Source organism: Mytilus galloprovincialis, chromosome 1 (assembly GCF_965363235.1).
Source record: "Mytilus galloprovincialis chromosome 1, xbMytGall1.hap1.1, whole genome shotgun sequence".
NCBI classification, from domain to species: Eukaryota; Metazoa; Mollusca; class Bivalvia; order Mytilida; family Mytilidae; genus Mytilus; species Mytilus galloprovincialis.
In genome coordinates this window covers 108,319,118-108,336,475 of record NC_134838.1, presented here as the reverse complement: position 1 = coordinate 108,336,475, position 17,358 = coordinate 108,319,118, and the positions used below count along the sequence as shown (strand labels likewise).

The following is a 17,358-nucleotide window of genomic DNA, read 5'->3' as shown; positions in this document are numbered from 1 at the left end:
AAATAAAGTAATTCGAAAAATTAATCAGAAATAACACGATATTTTGATTTATATCAATTATATAAATCAAAACACAAAGGTTATTCCTGATTAATTTTTCGAATTATTTTATAATTAAAGGCGTTAAGAAACCTTTGTTGACCCCACAGTTTAAATGTCTATCGTAGGTACGTCATGAACAGTGGTTGTTACAGACAAACGTTCACGTAAATTGTCCCAATCAATGGATGATTTTAATGGGTCAATCAATGGCCACAGCTACACTGTTTTGAATTTCATACTATATATCTGAAAATTAATTACACCCAACAGTATAAGAATACGATTTTTTCTGCCGACAAATATTGGTATGCAGGTATTTATTAAGCATAGGATTAAAAGTATCTCCGAGACACTACTAATATTGACCCGTTCTTGAGTTCTATTAAAGTTAAATCGCCGATCAAGCACATACTGATTTATAGACAAATATGGTATTGTAAACAACTAAATTGCCATATAAGGTAAAACGAAAGTAGCATACAATCTAATCATACCTGTAATGTTTTAAAATAGACTTCTCAACAGCTTATACCTGTATGAATTATTGCAACAACTTGCAAGGATATATATTCAGAACTTTTTGCTCCAGCAGTAATTAATAATGTCGTAAGTTATGATTAATTAATAATTTATACATATTTTATTTCAAGATTAATGATATAGGTAGCATTCGCAGGTTTTATTTTTTTTATAAAGAAAATTGAACCAGTTATAGCCTAGGTAAAAACCAACATTTTGACATGCAATAACGACATAGAGAAATTTTAAGGATATATCAGAACCTTTCAAAAGCTGTTGCAATCAATGCATTGTTCATTTTAAATACATGTTATTTCATTTGGTCTCGTGCACATGTAGATCTACCCCTATGCTTCTCCCCAAATACAAGTATCTAATTTACTGTGCTACTATATAACGTTTGATTCGGATGTCATCACGGCAACAACCATGACTGTTTATAACATAAATATTCAGTATTCAGTCAAACGAATCATGGCGAAAAAAATCGGGTAACTCCTGAAAAGTGCAGTTTCATCGGTGAAAATGACATGGCGAACTTCATCCCCAATAACTCCATGCAGCGTCATCCCCAGGAGCTTGTTGATAATTCGCGGCGGATACAGCGTTCGGAAAATTGGGGTGCCCATTTTATGTTGATACAAGATGTGAAATATTTATATTCGTTTAATTATATATAAAATAATGATAAAATGCCTATCCATTAATTTATCATATCTGCTTCGTCAAAAGGACGAGCGCGGCGCTCGTATCGCTCGTATATCCTCCACTGGTCGAGAAGGGTTATATCATTCGAACCCTACAGGGTTATCATTCGAATAACAAAACCGGCGAAATAATTCTTCAAGGCCAGTTTGTTGGAGTGTTTATCTGGACATTATCGTTTTAGTGAATTTTTATTGGAGCTTTATATGTTATTAATGATAATTTAGAAGTCAACTTTTAAGCATTTCACTCTCTTTAGTATTGATTTACAGCTAATTTCCTAATGCATGTAAAGCAAGACTTTAGTAAGCTTGCTTGCTTTGTTTGTTCAATTGTTATTGGGATAACGTCCAATCAAATTTGAATAAAATATGCCTAAAAGGCTATTTATATATATTGTTTGAAGATGTCAATAATAATTACAAAGCTTGAATTATCGTTTATACAAATATTAAGAAATTAGCTGCATATAAAGCGGCTTCTTTCTAATGTTTTGTTGCTTTGAATTTAAATGCATGTTATCTTTTGTAGTGCAAACGAAGATATATGGCAGCCCTGTATTCATCATATCCAAGGCATTGGGAAAGAGGTAAACAATTGAATAAACAAAGCAATGAAAACAATATGTTGTCAATCTAATTAAAATATAGTTCTTTGATTTCGTAATACTCATATCATGCCCATATATACGAGCACGCGATAATTAACTGTCCAGTTCAGACGGACATGGTATGCTACTGTATAGAATTCTCCAAAAGGTCTATTTGATATTTTAGATGACAAAAATATTGCTTCTTTTTGTAGATTTAGAAATTTGAACACAAAAATTCCTATCGAAATTGGTAGATGGCAAACATTCAGAGAGAAAAAAAATCGTATTTGTACTTTGTGCAATTCCGGTGATATTGGCGACGAGTTCCATTATGTTTTAGAATGCTCGTCAATAGACGATAGTACACAATTGCTACTAAAGCATCATTTTGTAAACAAAACAAATATTTTAAAATTTCAAGGTCAAATGAATAGTAGCAACTAAACAATCTGTGCAAGTTTATGACTTATTATTAAATGCCTAGAATCTCCTGCATGGGTAACCAGTTTATGTATCTACTTTACATTTGTATTTTAAATTTATACTATGTTAATTTATTTGTATATGTCTCTGTACCATTGTACTTTGGTTTACGAGAATAAATATATAGATATAGTTAACATGGATCAAATTTTAATCAGATTGAAGGTTGATTATATATGTTCCTATCACACTAAGATGTTATTTTACCTGCTCTTCTGTTATTTCTAGCTACACTTGAAATTGGATATATGAATAATATTGGGTGTCAATATTTCATGATAAATGATCATAATAAAATTGAGAATGGAAATGGGGAATGTGCCAAAGAGACAACAACCCGACCATAGAAAAAAACAACAGCAGAAGGTCACCAACAGGTCTTCAATGTAGCGAAAAATTCCCGCACCCGATGGCGTCCTTAAGCTGGCCCCTAAACAAATATATACTAGTTCAGTGATAATGAACGCCATACTAATTTCCAAATTGTACACAAGAAACTAAAATTAAAATAATACAAGACTAACAAAGGCCAGAGGCTCCTGACTTGGGACAGGCGCAAAAATGCGAACGCCATACTAATTTCCAAATTGTACACAAGAAACTAAAATTAAAATAATACAAGACTAACAAAGGCCAGAGGCTCCTGACTTGGGACAGGCGCAAAAATGCGGCGGGGTTAAACATGTTTGTGAGATCTCAACCCTCCTCCTATACCTCTAGCCAATGTAGAAAAGTAAACGCATAACAATACGCACATTAAAATTCAATTCAAGAGAAGTCCGAGTCTGATGTCAGAAGATGTAACCAAAGAAAATAAACAAAATGACAATAATACATAAATAACAACAGACTACTAGCAGTTAACTGACATGCCAGTTCCAGACTTCAATTAAACTGACTGAAAGATTATGATTTCATCATATGAACATCAGGCACAATCCTTCCCGTTAGGGGTTTAGTATCATACCATCATAACATATATGAGAAGAACATAACCCGTGTCATGCCAACAACTGGTTTTTTAATAAATGTGTTTAGTTCCGATGCAAAGACCCTATAAGTGAATCAATATTAACGCCAAAATATGCAATCTTTAATGACCTGACAACAGTATCGTAACTATATCCCTTCTTAATAAGTCTATTCAAAGGTTTTGTTAGTTTTTGAGGTGAATACTGACACCTTTATGCTTTATAAAGAATATTTCCATAAAAAATTGGATGTGAAATACCTGAACGTATAAGAAGTCTGCATGTTGAGCTATATTTACGAATGATGTCCTTATACCGATGATAAAATTTAGTAAATGTTTTGACTAGTTTGTGATATCGAAAACCCTGGTGTAATAATTTTTCAGTAATACATAAATTTCTCTCGTTAAAATCTAAAACATTGTTACATACACGAGCGAATCGTACAAGTTGAGATATATAAACACCGTAAGATGGTGACAAGGGAACGTCACCATCTAAAAATGGATAATTAACGATAGGAAATGAAAAATCATCTCTTTTATCATAAATTTTAGTATTCAGCTTTCCGTTAGTGATATGGATATCAAGATCGAGGAAAGGGCAGTGGTCATTGTTAGTATTAGCTTTATTTAAAGTAAGTTCAACAGGATAAATTTCAATAATATACATACTGAAGTCGTCATTATTGAGAGCCAAAATATCATCCAAATATCTAAAAGTATTATTAAATTTGTTTATCAGATGTTGTTTCGATGGGTCTTTGCTTATTTTTGTCATAAATTGTAACTCATAGCAATACAAAAACAGGTCCGCAATAAGTGGTGCACAGTTAGTCCCCATTGGAATTCCGATAATCTGACGATATACGGAATCCCCAAAGCGAACAAAAATGTTATCTAGTAAAAATTCAAGGGCATATATAGTATCAAAGCATGTCCAATTGACATAGTTTTTTTGTTTATTGCCACTAAAAAATGACCTAAAAGAGTTTGAACATATATATTCACATTTTGATTTTTTAAATGCCCATTTAATTAGGTGTGTGAATTTTTTCTTAATGAGAATGTGAGGCAATGTGGTATACAGGGTAGAAAAATCAAAACTTTGAACAGATTCAAAATCACCAATATAAGCATGCAATTTATCAAGTACTTCCAACGAGTTCTTGACACTCCAAAAGTAATTAATTCCACTATTTTCGAAGGCCTTATTTGAACAATTTATTATCAGGTTTTTAATGGTACCAAGTGTGCTGGTAAGAAGAATAGACAATTTAGTAGCTGAACAATGGCTTGAAGACGAAATAAATCTATATTTGTAAGGTGTTTTGTGTAGCTTCGGAAGCCAATACATAGTTGGGACTTTCATTGTATTTGGATCTGCTTGTAAAGCGGTAGCTAAAAGTTTATGTGTGTTACAGATGTCGTTTTCTGAAAATGGACTCAGTTGGAATGTTGGTGAATTGGTGATTTCTTTTTTCAGAACCTCAATGTAAAATTTACGTCAAACAATAATAATATTATTAGCAGCTTTATCGGCCGGGACAAAAACAAATTTCTTGGCTAGTTCTTTTAGTTTATGTTTGATACGAGAAATAGGTTTATTGTGGTTATTGTTAATAGTAAAATGTTCTTTAAAATGTTGAATACGTATATCAACTATCTTCATTACTGAATTAAAAAACGAGTCCAAAGATTTTTTGTCAGCTTTTTCCCGTTTTATCCATTTCATACAGCAAGTATGGAGTGAGTCGTTGATGATATTACGACACTCATTCCAATTAATAGTTGACGGGGGACGATATTTAGGTCCTTTACTGAGGAATAATTTTAACTCTCGGTCTTGAACGATGTTAAGATCTCCTGTTATAACATGGGAAATGGGTCCATAAATATATTCGGAGGTACTACAATTACATGAAGTAGGTGTATTTTCACTGATATTATCATCTTTACACAATTGACTATAATTAAACACAAATTTCCGGGTAGATTTCTTGTAAATGTAACAAATAAGAGGTAGCTCAGTATTGTCAAAATATCCAGGAATTTGTTCTTTAACAGAATGGTCGTTAAATATACCGGCAATATTTACAAAATCAAAACCTTTATTGACATAATTTATTTTAATAAAATGTTTTTATGATCTTCAGGGCGATCAATTTTGGGAAATAGTTTAGAATAACAATATGCCATAATAATTTGAACAATTTCATACTTAGGACTGCTATATGAAATTGTGTTGCAATCCTCCAAAATTTTATTTAACTTATTAACCGGTAATGAACAGAGTTTTGTTAACAGATAATGTCTGCCGTCGTTTTTTGAAATAGAAATTAGGTCCGAAATATTGGTATGATTGGTCCGAAATTTTCTTTGATTGCGATTTGTTCTACGACCGTGAGAACGGTTTTAACGATAAGACGATTTCATTGGCTTTTCATTATCAATAAATTGGAATGCTTTTATGTGTGAAGGGATTCTTTACAATTTTAAGCGATTGTCATACGAGTAAGAGGTTTAGTTAGCCAGAAAACCAGGTTTCATCCACCATTTTCTATATAAGAATATGCCTATACCAAGTCTGGAACATGACAGTTAGTTGTTATCCATTTGTTTGAGTTTGTTTGAGCTTTCGATTTTGCCATTTGAGTAAATTCACAAAAGTACCGAACTCTGATGAATATTCAATTCATCTGAGTTCGGTACTTTTGTGAATTTACTTTTGACATACACTTTTTGATGCTATATTCTTTCATGAAACAGGTGAGTGTATATCAGGCGTTTTACATTTGTATTTATATATAGTTTTTTTTCATTTTAGCGGCGAATAACAATAAGTTTGAGTGAAACTTTACAAAAGTTAGAAGTTGAGAAAGTGGCTTTAACTATTAGTGGATTTTGTTACTGCTCTGATGTAAGTACAACAATGTATTACGTTTTTCGTGAGTCCGTCTCCCTACAAAAGAAAATAATTATAATCACCAATAAACCTAAGCATAACTAATCAGATAATCAGTAACCAATATATATGTTAAAAGGAGTAAACAGGTTGAGAGATGTTGTCAAATCTCTATCATTCGGGGGAACCGTTGCGGAATTACCATATACAGGATAAAATAGCTTACCCCCTTCTTATAATCGAAGTTTCATCACTTCAAAACGAAAATAAAGACGAATGTCAAAGTAAAAGATTCGACGAAAGAGGTATGCCATGATGATGTTCCCAGTCCAACGACGTCCATACCAAATGATTGTTGCTGACATGAGTCACAAGGTTCCAGTATGCATAAAAAGATACCTACCTGTACATGCAGCTGCCAGAATAAGTTTCCCAAAAAACATCCCGGTATACTCTATAGCTGCAGATGAAAATATAGCATTGATTAGTGTGAAAACTATTGAAAAGGGAAGCAATTTCCAATTAGATTATCATCTCAACAAAAATTGTTAGGTCGACATTAAATCCAAGCGTGACCTTTACTTTAAACAAAACCATCACATAACACACTTGTATTATAAAGAGATTCTATTTTGTAGTTTTTCAGATCATTGTTAACAGTTGGGCTGAACAAAATCAGTGGTACATCACAGAAACAAGTTTTTATAGCCATAGAAAAGATGCTATTTGAAGGTAAACTATCGTATAATTTTGTTGCCATGTACCAATATTTTTTTCTCCCTAACCATAAACTTTTCAGTTTTTCTAGATAACTCAACTAAGCAATTCCTTCATTGTATACGTTTTGACTATGTAAAGATATATTGACTGATTGTCGTTCATTGTTAACTAGTGTCCAGTGGCAGATATCCCATCATATTCATGCTGAGTCCATACAAGCAAATTGTTACTAGTCTTTGAGTTTGGTTTTTAATAAGCCACAGAAATTTATTACAGAATCACTAATATCGGTAGTATCTACAACACTCACAAATGTCTTTCTTGTTTTTAATTGCTGTGTCATGACTGTAAGTTTTGTTTTTTTTAAGCCTCATTTGTATTTTCTCTCTCTTTGTTCACAGTTCGAATTTATTTGTTAATAATTTTACAATTTAAAGAAAAATACAGATAATATATTTTTTCTGCACAATCAAAACTTAAAAAGAGGTAATACGTTTATTCTGAGTTTATATTCCTAATAATTTAAAGCTGGCTCCCAATGCAAACTGAGCTGTCCTGAATTCATGAATGCATGATTGTAATATTCAGTATTATTCTTTTCCGAAACAAACCAGAAAGATTCCAGTCCCATTTCATTTATTACAAGTTCTGACACTTTCGTTTCCCTAAAATAAACCGACTGTTCGAGGCAGGTTTTTCATTTAAAACAATTTGCCTTATTTTCAGCTTTATCTTCTGACACAAATCTTATTTGTGTGCGTAAACTTTTGAGGACTGCATTATCATCTTTGGAAAAGGGAGAGAGGAATAGAATTGGTAGTAAGCGGTTGTGGAACAAACATAAGGAGACAGTCAGCAATCTGTTATGTCGATTGGACATGCATGAAATAAAACTGGTTTGTATATACTATGCTTGGTCTGAAAAGGGCTAGGGATTGTAACTAACATGGGTATGCTGAACAAAAATAACAACATTGCCACTTTAAAGTTTTGATAGTGATACTTATGGATACAGATTTTATCTCTGTCAAAATTTCCAGTTTAATTACAACAGAAAAATGAATTGCCACAATACAATTATAATGAAATAAACAGAACGTTCAGCATTGAATCCAATATAATTACTTATAATATTCTATACTACAATTTCAGAGAGAAGAAGACGGCAAACTAATGTTTCTAGATCTACCAAAGGAATGCGTTTACAACATTATTTCTAAACTGTCAAATCCTAAAGACATTCTTAACCTTGGACAAGCTTGTAGCGATCTCAATATTATATGTAAAGATTCATTACTATGGCAACAGCTATGCTTCCTCCATTTTTCGGAAAAAACAAGTTGCTTCACTTATTACCGACGACTTGGATTACAGTGACATTAACTGGACACATATGTTTCATGTATGTAAAAGGTAGGTAAATAACCAGCTCCATGTATACTAAATAAACTCATCATAGGGGCCCCATCATAGGTAACCAGGCTTAAAATTGTGTAGTTGCCCGACACTAGTTTCTTCAAATGACTTACCAATGATGCTTCAATAAAATTAGCTCTAAAGAGCCTATATCACTCACCTTGGTCAATGTGCATATTAAACAAATGACACAGATGGATTCATAACAAAATTTTGTTTTGGTGTTGGTGATGTGATTGTAGATCTTACTAGTATACTGAACAATCTTGCTGCTGACAATTATCTCTATCTATTATGAACTTGGTCAGGTTGACTTATTTGTAGATCGTACTTTGTTATACATAATTGCTGTTAACTGTTTATCTAAGATAATATTGAAGATAATAACCAAAAACTTCAAAGCTTTCTTAAAATTACCAATTCAGGGGCAGGAACTCAACAATGGGTTGCCTGATTTGTCTGAAAATTTCAGGGCAGTTAGATCTTGACTTAATGAACATATTTACAAGATTTAGATTTGCTCTAAATGCTTTGAATTCAGAGATAATAGCCAAAAATTGTATTTTACCCCTATGTTCTATTTTTAGCCATGTCTGCCATCTTGGTTTGTCAACGGGGTCATTGGACACATTTTTAAAACTACATATCCTTAAGATGATGGTAAAATGCCAAGTTTGGTTAAATTTGTCTAAGTAGTTTCATAGGAGAAGATTTTTTTAAAAGATTACCAAAATTTTAGAAAAATGGTTAAAAATTGACTACAAAAGGGCAATAACTCCTTAAGGGTCAACTGACAATTTTGGCCATGTTGACTTATTTGTAGATCTTACTTTGCTAAACTTTATTGCTGTTTACAGTTGATCTATATCTATAATAATAGTAAAGATAACCAAAAACTGCAAAATTTTCTTAAAATTACTAATTCGGGGGCAGCAACCCATTACAGGTTGTCCAATTTATCTGAAAATTTCAGGGCGGATAAATATTGACCTGAAATACAAATTTACTCCCGTCATATTTTCTCTAAATGCTTTAGATTCAGAAATATAAGTCAAAATCTACATTTTACCCCAATGTACTATTTTTAGCCATGGTGGCCATCTTTGTTGGTTGGCTGGGTCATCAGACACATTTTTTAAACTAGATACCCCAATGATAATTGTGGCCACGTTAAGTTAAATTAGGCCCAGTAGTTTTAGAGAAGACTTTTTTAAAAGATTATTAAAAATTTAGAAAATGGTTAAAAATTGACTATAAAGTGCAATAACTCCTTAATGGGTCAACTGACAATTTTGGTAATGTTGACTTATTTGTAGATCTTACTTTGCTGAACATTATTACTGTTTACAATTTATCTCTATCTTTTATAATATTCAAGATAATAACCAACCAGATGCTTCGCAGGGTGAAGCTTTATACAACCGCAGAGGTTGAACCCTGAACGGTTGGGGCAAGTATGGAAACAACATTCAAGTTGGATTCAGCTCTATATTTGGATTGTGATTAAATAGTTGACACAGCATAGGTTTTTATACCCCCGCTTTAAAAAAGGGGGGGTATACTGTTTTACCTCTGTCTGTCCGTCCGTCCGTCAGTCCGTCCGTCAGTCCGTCCATCAGTCCGTCAGTCCGTCAGTCCGTCCGTCAGTCAGTCCGTCCCATGAAACTTTCGTCACATTTTTCTCAGGAACTGCACATCCACCCTTTCTGTAATTTGGTATCAACATTTATATATGTCAGCCATACCGTGTGATGCGTTTTCAGATTCATCACTTGACAACTTCCTGTTTACCGAACACTTGTCTGATTTTACACATGATAGCCAAGTTGAAAATTTTCGTCACATTTTTCTCAGGAACTACAATACAAGGATTTCTGAAATTTGGTTTCAGGATTTATATAAGTCAGCTATACCGTGTGATGCGTTTTCAGATTCATCACTCGACAACTTCCTGTTTACCGAACACTTGTATGATTTTACACATGATAGCCAAGTTGAAAATTTTCGTCACATTTTTCTCAGGAACTACAATACAAGGATTTCTGAAATTTGGTTTCAGGATTTATATAAGTCAGCTATACCGTGTGATGCGTTTTCAGATTCATCACTCGACAACTTCCTGTTTACCGAACACTTGCATATTTTTACACTATTAATATTATCCACTTGCGGCGGGGGTATCATCAGTGAGCAGTAGCTCGCAGTTTCACTTGTTGACACAGAATGAATGTGGTCTAATGATCTTAAAAAACATTTTTTTTGCCTTTGAGCAATTCATTATGCTGTTGAAGATTAATCCTCTCAAAAAAATATTGAAGAAATTTTCTTTTTATTTATGAAATCTGAAATGAGAAAAATTGACCCTCCAATTTTTTTTTCACATCCCCCTTTCCCTTATTCCAAAACTGATCTCAATTCAACTTTCTAATGGAGTTTGCAACAATAACTACTCATTTAAATACATTATAAAATATTAAAATGCAAAAAAAGTGCTTGTAATCACTGAATGGTAAAGATTGTTTTAATTGATTAGTTGGTAGTAAAAGTTTAAGTTGATTCAACTGCTATTCTGGACGAAGAAAGATAACTCCAATTTTCAAAGAATATTTCATAAAAACTGTACAATTGAAAATTTCTTGCTATTGCGCAATATTGTGCAATTAGATATTTCTTGTTATTGTGCAATACTGTGCAATGGAAGATTTTTTACTATTGCACAATACTGTGCAATTGAAGATTTCTTGCTATTGCGTGATACTGTGCAATCGAAAAAATTTTGCTATTGCGGAATACTGTGCAATTGAAAATTTCTTGCTATTGCACTAAACTTAATATAATAGTTTTGGACCCCGATTTTGGCCAACTTGAAAACTGGGCCCATAATAAAAAATCTAAGTACATGTTTAGCTTCAGCATATCAAAGAACCCCAAGATTTATTTTTTGTTAAAGCAAGCTAAGTTTAATTTTGGACCCTTTGGACCTTAATGTAGACCAATTTGAACAGGACCAAAAATTAAGAATCCGAATACACAGTTAGATTTGGCATATCAAAGAACCCCAATAATTCATTTTTTGATAAAATCAAACAAAGTTTAATTTTGGACCCTTTTGGCCCCTAATTCGTTGGGACCAAAACTCCCAAAATCAATCCAAACCTTCCTTTTGTGGTCATAAACCTTGTGTTAACATTTCATAGATCTCTATTAACTTATACTAAAGTTATTGTGCAAAAACCAAGAAAAATGCTTATTTGGGACCAGTTTTTGGCCCCTTATTCCTAAACAATTGGAACTAAAACTCCCAAAATGAATCCCAACCTTCCTTTTGTGGTCATAGAGCTTATGTTAAAATTTCATAGATTTCTGTTTACTTATGCTAAAGTTATTGTGCGAAAACCAAAAAAAATGCTTATTTGGGACCTGTTTTTGGCCCTTAATTTCTAAACTGTTGGGACTAAAACTCCAAAAAAAATACCAACCTTTCTTTTGTGGTCATAGACCTTATGTCAAAATTTTATAGATTTCTGTTTCCTTATACTAAAGTTATTGTGTGAACACCAAGAAAAATGCTTATTTGGGCCCTTTTTAACCCCTAATTCCTAAACTGTTGGGACCAAAACACCCAAAATCAATCCCAACCTTCCTTTTATGGTCATAAACCTTGTGTTTAAATTTCATAGATTTCTATTTACTTTTACTAAAGTTAGAGTGCAAAAACCAAATGTCTTCGGACGAAGACGTCGTATAAAAACCTCAAAATCTCTAAATTACTGATTCGGGGGCAGCAACCCAACAACAGGTTGTCCGATTTGTCTGAAAATTTCAGGGCAGATAGATCTTGACCTGATTAACAATTTAACCTCATGGTCCGAGACCACACTTATTTTGTAGTGCATTTCTTTTAGAAGATAAATGAAAATTAAAAAATCCCACCTGCGCTTTCTCAATGAAATTTTTACAGTGTGTTGTACGTTGTACTACTTTTGGGACAAATTATATCAAAATTATAGAAAACCTCATCGGCTCTAACTCAAAATAGGGACAATTTTATGTTTAGGGCATCTTGAAATCTTTTGACAGCTTCCGAAGTGCTAATTTTCAACCTTTTTCAGCTGGACCAAATCACTACTTTCCTTTAAAATTCTGAACCCAATTTTTTTTACGTGTAATTTCACCCCATTCTTGCAATTTGAGGCATTAAACATGGAGAAATAAATTTGAAAGAGGTGTAAAAATTAATGGCAAGTAACCCACTGTCAACACTAGGGACTATATTTATTTAATCAAGGGACGACAATTGTGGTCTCGGACCTCATGTCAGATTTGATCTAAACGCTTTGGTTTCAGAGATATAAGCCAAAATCTACATTTTACCCCTATGTTCTATTTTTAGCCATGGCGGCCATCTTGGTAGGTTGGCTGGGTCATCGGACACACTTTTTTTTTAAACAAGATACCCAAATGATGATTGTGGCCAAGTTTGGTTAAATTTGGCTGTGTAGTTTCAGAGGAGAAGATTTTTGTAAAAGTTACACATTTTTTAAACAAGATACCCCAATTATGATTGTGGCCAAGTTTGGTTAAATTTGGCTGGGTAGTTTCAGAGAAGATTTTTGTAAAAGTTTACGGACGACAGAAGCTCACTTGGCCCTTTGGGCCAGGTAAACTTAAAAGGAAAAAAAACCCAATTAATTATGAGATTGAAGAGCATTGTGGACCCAGGCGTTTAATGAATTCTGTTTGTGGTCATACAAATCGGTTGGAAACAGTAAATTTAACAACGAAATCATGATTTTTTTCCAGTCGGAAGGAGGACAATAAATCTGCTTGTTTCAATAGAATAAATAGATCTATGCATGCAGGAACAACCAACTCACAAAATTTCTTTAAACGATAAATAGTCAAAACTAACCACTTTTGGAGACGAAATCTTCACAATTAATTTTTTTTGAAATTGTTCTCATCTTGCTGAATATGCATGCATTATTTACCACAGAACCAGATATTCGTATAACATGTTTGTCCAGCATCAATGAAGACTGTTATTTACAGAAATATTTTATATTCAAACAGGAGATTCAAATTAACATTTACTGAGGTGTATGGAGACGAGGTTGTTTTGTGTGATAACTGTAGGCAGTTATATTGGAGGGTGAGTAATTTATCACAATAACAATACACAAACCAGTTATGATAAAAAAGACTTTTTTTTCAAATTTCATTTAAATAATTGACTGTTAATGACAGATCTTTGCCTGTTTCCATTCTTAATTTTTATTACTGGGGATGAATTAGGGATTGTCATATTGTGTAGAAACCTGTTGTTGAAGACTGTGTGTTGGCCTCTAGATGGCATTTAGTTATTTTTGTTGTTGGGTCAATCTCTTATGGCACATCACCAAACATCTCTTTATTCATTAAAGTGTTTATACTGTATCAGATGTTCAATCCTTTGGAAGATTAGGTAGTTCACTGAAATATCATTTTTTTCTCAAAAACATATACTAAACAGATATGCATAGATTATCATAGGTTTCATTTTTCTTTCAGATAAAAGGACATCAATGTTTTAATCCAGATATGGCTCCATCAAAGTCTTCAATAACACCTGAACAATTTGTCAGTATGTTAAATCTATAGTGAATTTAAATAGACAGTCACACATTTGGTTTTTTTCTTGAGTGAATAAGGCTTGTCTACAACAAATTATTCACATGTAGTTTTAACATGCTATCTGTAATGCTGAAATGGACAGCACTAATTCTCCATGAGATATAAGTACTTTGATAGAGGAGTGATAATCAGTGATTTTGATAGTACTTTTCATTCTAAATCACCCAATTTCTGAAATTTCCAGCACTATCATTATGTATGTATTTTGTTTCTGTTTTTTTGGTTTTTTGGAGATCATTGCAATGTTCAGTGCCTTTGGCTTTATTATGATAGACAGTTTCTATTGGTGGAGAAAACAATGAGTACAAGGAGAGAACCACAGATCTATGGTAGAAAAACTGGCATTTCTGATCAATTAAAAACGACAACACCTCATTATGAGCAGAGTTGGAAGTCATAACCTCAGTGTTGAACTAAATATCAAAATAGACGATCTACCTAGACTGCTTGACCACCAGACCCATCATTAATATGAATTTAAGCTCTACACTAAAGTTTTGAACAAAATTTTCATTGGAAAAAGAATCAAGGACAATGGAAAATTATATGCTGCAAAACATTAAGAACTAGATATCATTGAGATGGGAGCCATCTCTGTGGGCCCCGCTGTGAATAATGTGCATTAAAAAATTGTATCTTTACCATAGGACATGGGTTTGTCAACTGAAATCAAAGTTTTTGACCTTGACCTTTGACCTATGAAGTTGTTAATAAATTATGACACACCCTTTGGTGTTGGTTTATAAACATGTCAAGTATAAACTTTGAAATGATAAAGGTTCTCAAGATATAAAGCGGACACGATCTTTACCATAGGACATGGGGTTGTCAACTGAAACCAAAGTTTTTGACCTTGACCTTTGACCTAGGAAGTTGCACATAAATTATGACACACCCTTTGGTGTTGGTTTATATACATGTCAAGTATAAACTTTGAAATGATAACGGTTCTCAAGATATAGAACGGACACAATCTTTACCATAGGACATGGGGTTGTCAACTGAAACCAAAGTTTTTGACCTTGAACTATGCCCTAGGCAGTCGTTCATAAATTATGACACACCCTCTGGTGTTGGTTCATATACATGTCAAGTATAAACTTTGAAATCATAACGGTTCTCAAGATATAGAGCGGACACAGGACACAGGGTTGTCAACTTTTTTTACCTTGATCTTTGACCTAGGAAGTTGTACATACATCATGACACGCCCTCTGGTGGTGGTTAATAAACATGTAAAGTATAAAGTATGAAATCATAATGGTTCTCTAGATATGGAGCGGACACAAAGTGTTACGGACGGACGGACGGACAGACTGATCACTATAGGGGACCGCCTTTGGCGGGACCCTAATAATTTATTTCCAAATGTCTGATAGAAACATTTCATAAAATATTAACATTAACTTGCAATTTGACTGAGACCACCTTAAAATTACATAATTCAAGTAAAATTGTCAATATTTAGCTAAATCAGGAAAGATCATGAAGCATTTACAATTTATTTTTTGTCATCAAGTAAGACGATCACAAATACATATCAGGTGTAAAATATTTTTTTTCTCTTTGTTGTAGCATTGAATCAAGTCATGACTGTGTTCATTTCTTTTTTAAAATTTGACTGCATTTATGGTCATTTAAGGATCTGATCTTTCCTTTTGTATTTATAAATTACAACTGGTGGTTAAACATTGTTATACATGTAATTGAGTAATAATTACGTACTGATGATAAAGGGATTCCAATAAAACGAAGCATTGCAGACATAGAAGTGATAAAGGGATTCCAATAAAATGAAGCATTGCAGACATAGAAGTGATAAAGGGATTCCAATAAAACGAAGCATTGCAGACAGAGAAGTGATAAAGGGATTCCAATAAAATGAAGCATTGCAGACAGAGAAGTGATAAAGGGATTCCAATAAAACGAAGCATTGCAGACATAGAAGTGATAAAGGGATTCCAATAAAACGAAGCATTGCAGACATAGAAGTGATAAAGGGATTCCAATAAAACGAAGCATTGCAGACAGAGAAGTGATAAAGGGATTCCAATAAAATGAAGCATTGCAGACAGAGAAGTGATAAAGGGATTCCAATAAAACGAAGCATTGCAGACATAGAAGTGAAAATCTGCTAGCTATTATTGTACGAACTATGATTACATGTATTATTGTAGTAAAACTTCACAACATTACATGTGAATTTCTTATCATTTTTTCTTACCTACAGAGGCTTTAGGTTTTTTAGTGTGTTATTAAATCTTTTACAGAATATGGTTTTATTTTTCTTTATTTTAATTGTTAGATATGTAATCATTACATAGTGGTTACTTATAGTTCAACAGCTGTCTGCAGGATGTGTAGACATTGCAAGAATGACTTATAGAAAATATAGTTATCCCATTATTACTCATTATTAGTGGGCAATCTGTTTGACAATTTTTTTTTAACAGTTGCTTAATAATGAAATTGAGGTTAAGAACAATCAAACTTTAAAACATTATTAGCCAAAAGGTATTCACGGTATGATTAATACCAAAATCTACCTTTAAATATAATGATCCCCTACTTTTGTTAGGAATTTGATGTTACTGTCATAGAATTGAGAGGTTTAACCAGCTATAAAACCAGGTTGAATCCACCATTTTCTACATAAGAAAGTGCCTGTACAAAGTAAGGAATATGACAGTTGTTCTCCATTTGTTTGAAATGTTTGAGCTTTTGATTTTGCAATGTTATTAGGGAATTTCCTTTTTGAATTTTCCTGGAAGTTCGGTATTTTTGTGATTTTATTTTCTCCTGCCATATTCTACAGCTTTTATTGCACACGACAGAAATCAATCAGAACATCCCGGATTTACAAAAGAACCATTATTTTCTTAACAATTTTGCTATATGGTCAGATTTTCCCTATCAACTAGAGTTTTCAAGATATATTATTGTTTTTAATTTAACACTAAGTTCTACTATTTTTATTCATTGTGTACATGTTGGTTGATAGATTTTAATATCATTCACAAATTTAAATCAAAACACACATATGTTCATTAATGACAATACAATTTGGAAGAACAGTAGTAAAAGAATGTAAATGATGACAGTACATTGACGCTAAATCAAATGTTCCAAAATTGAAGTTTTGAGTAGCTGAACTTACTGCTAATGGAAGTTTTTAACGACCTTGACTGGCTATACAGCCCTTGCATGGTTGGTGACTAAGCTAAACTTTAAAATTTAAACTGGCATTGTGAATGAAATTCCTATCATTTAAAAGATATTAAAAAGTAGAAGTGATGGGGTGTTTTCACTAAAGATACCCCTCTTAGGAAGCTG

At 32.9% G+C, this 17,358-nt stretch overlaps 1 protein-coding gene across 2 annotated transcripts; it reads left to right on the top strand.

Annotated features, from left to right (window-relative positions):
• Positions 1 to 287: 287 nt before the first annotated feature.
• LOC143049978 (F-box only protein 32-like) lies at positions 288 to 16,297 on the top strand. 2 transcript variants are annotated; one of them, XM_076223762.1, is made up of 8 exons: positions 288 to 648; positions 1,798 to 1,855; positions 6,139 to 6,231; positions 6,855 to 6,948; positions 7,663 to 7,832; positions 8,089 to 8,349; positions 13,426 to 13,504; positions 13,903 to 16,297. In XM_076223762.1, exons 1-6 carry the CDS (start codon positions 644 to 646, stop codon positions 8,311 to 8,313), a joined length of 645 nt encoding a protein of 214 aa, XP_076079877.1. In that variant the 5' UTR covers positions 288 to 643; the 3' UTR covers positions 8,314 to 8,349; positions 13,426 to 13,504; positions 13,903 to 16,297. The 2 variants fall into 2 exon arrangements, 1 of the variants encoding a protein (XP_076079877.1); XR_012970385.1 differs by having other exon boundaries at positions 293 to 355.
• Positions 16,298 to 17,358: the final 1,061 nt, after the last annotated feature.

What these genes read in the sequence shown, in the direction of transcription:
- LOC143049978 (XM_076223762.1), top strand. An exon ending in AGAAAAGATGCTATTTGAAG is followed by an intron (nt 6,949 to 7,662) that starts GTAAACTATCGT and finishes CCTTATTTTCAG; the next exon opens with CTTTATCTTCTGACACAAAT. An exon ending in ACATGCATGAAATAAAACTG is followed by an intron (nt 7,833 to 8,088) that starts GTTTGTATATAC and finishes CTACAATTTCAG; the next exon opens with AGAGAAGAAGACGGCAAACT.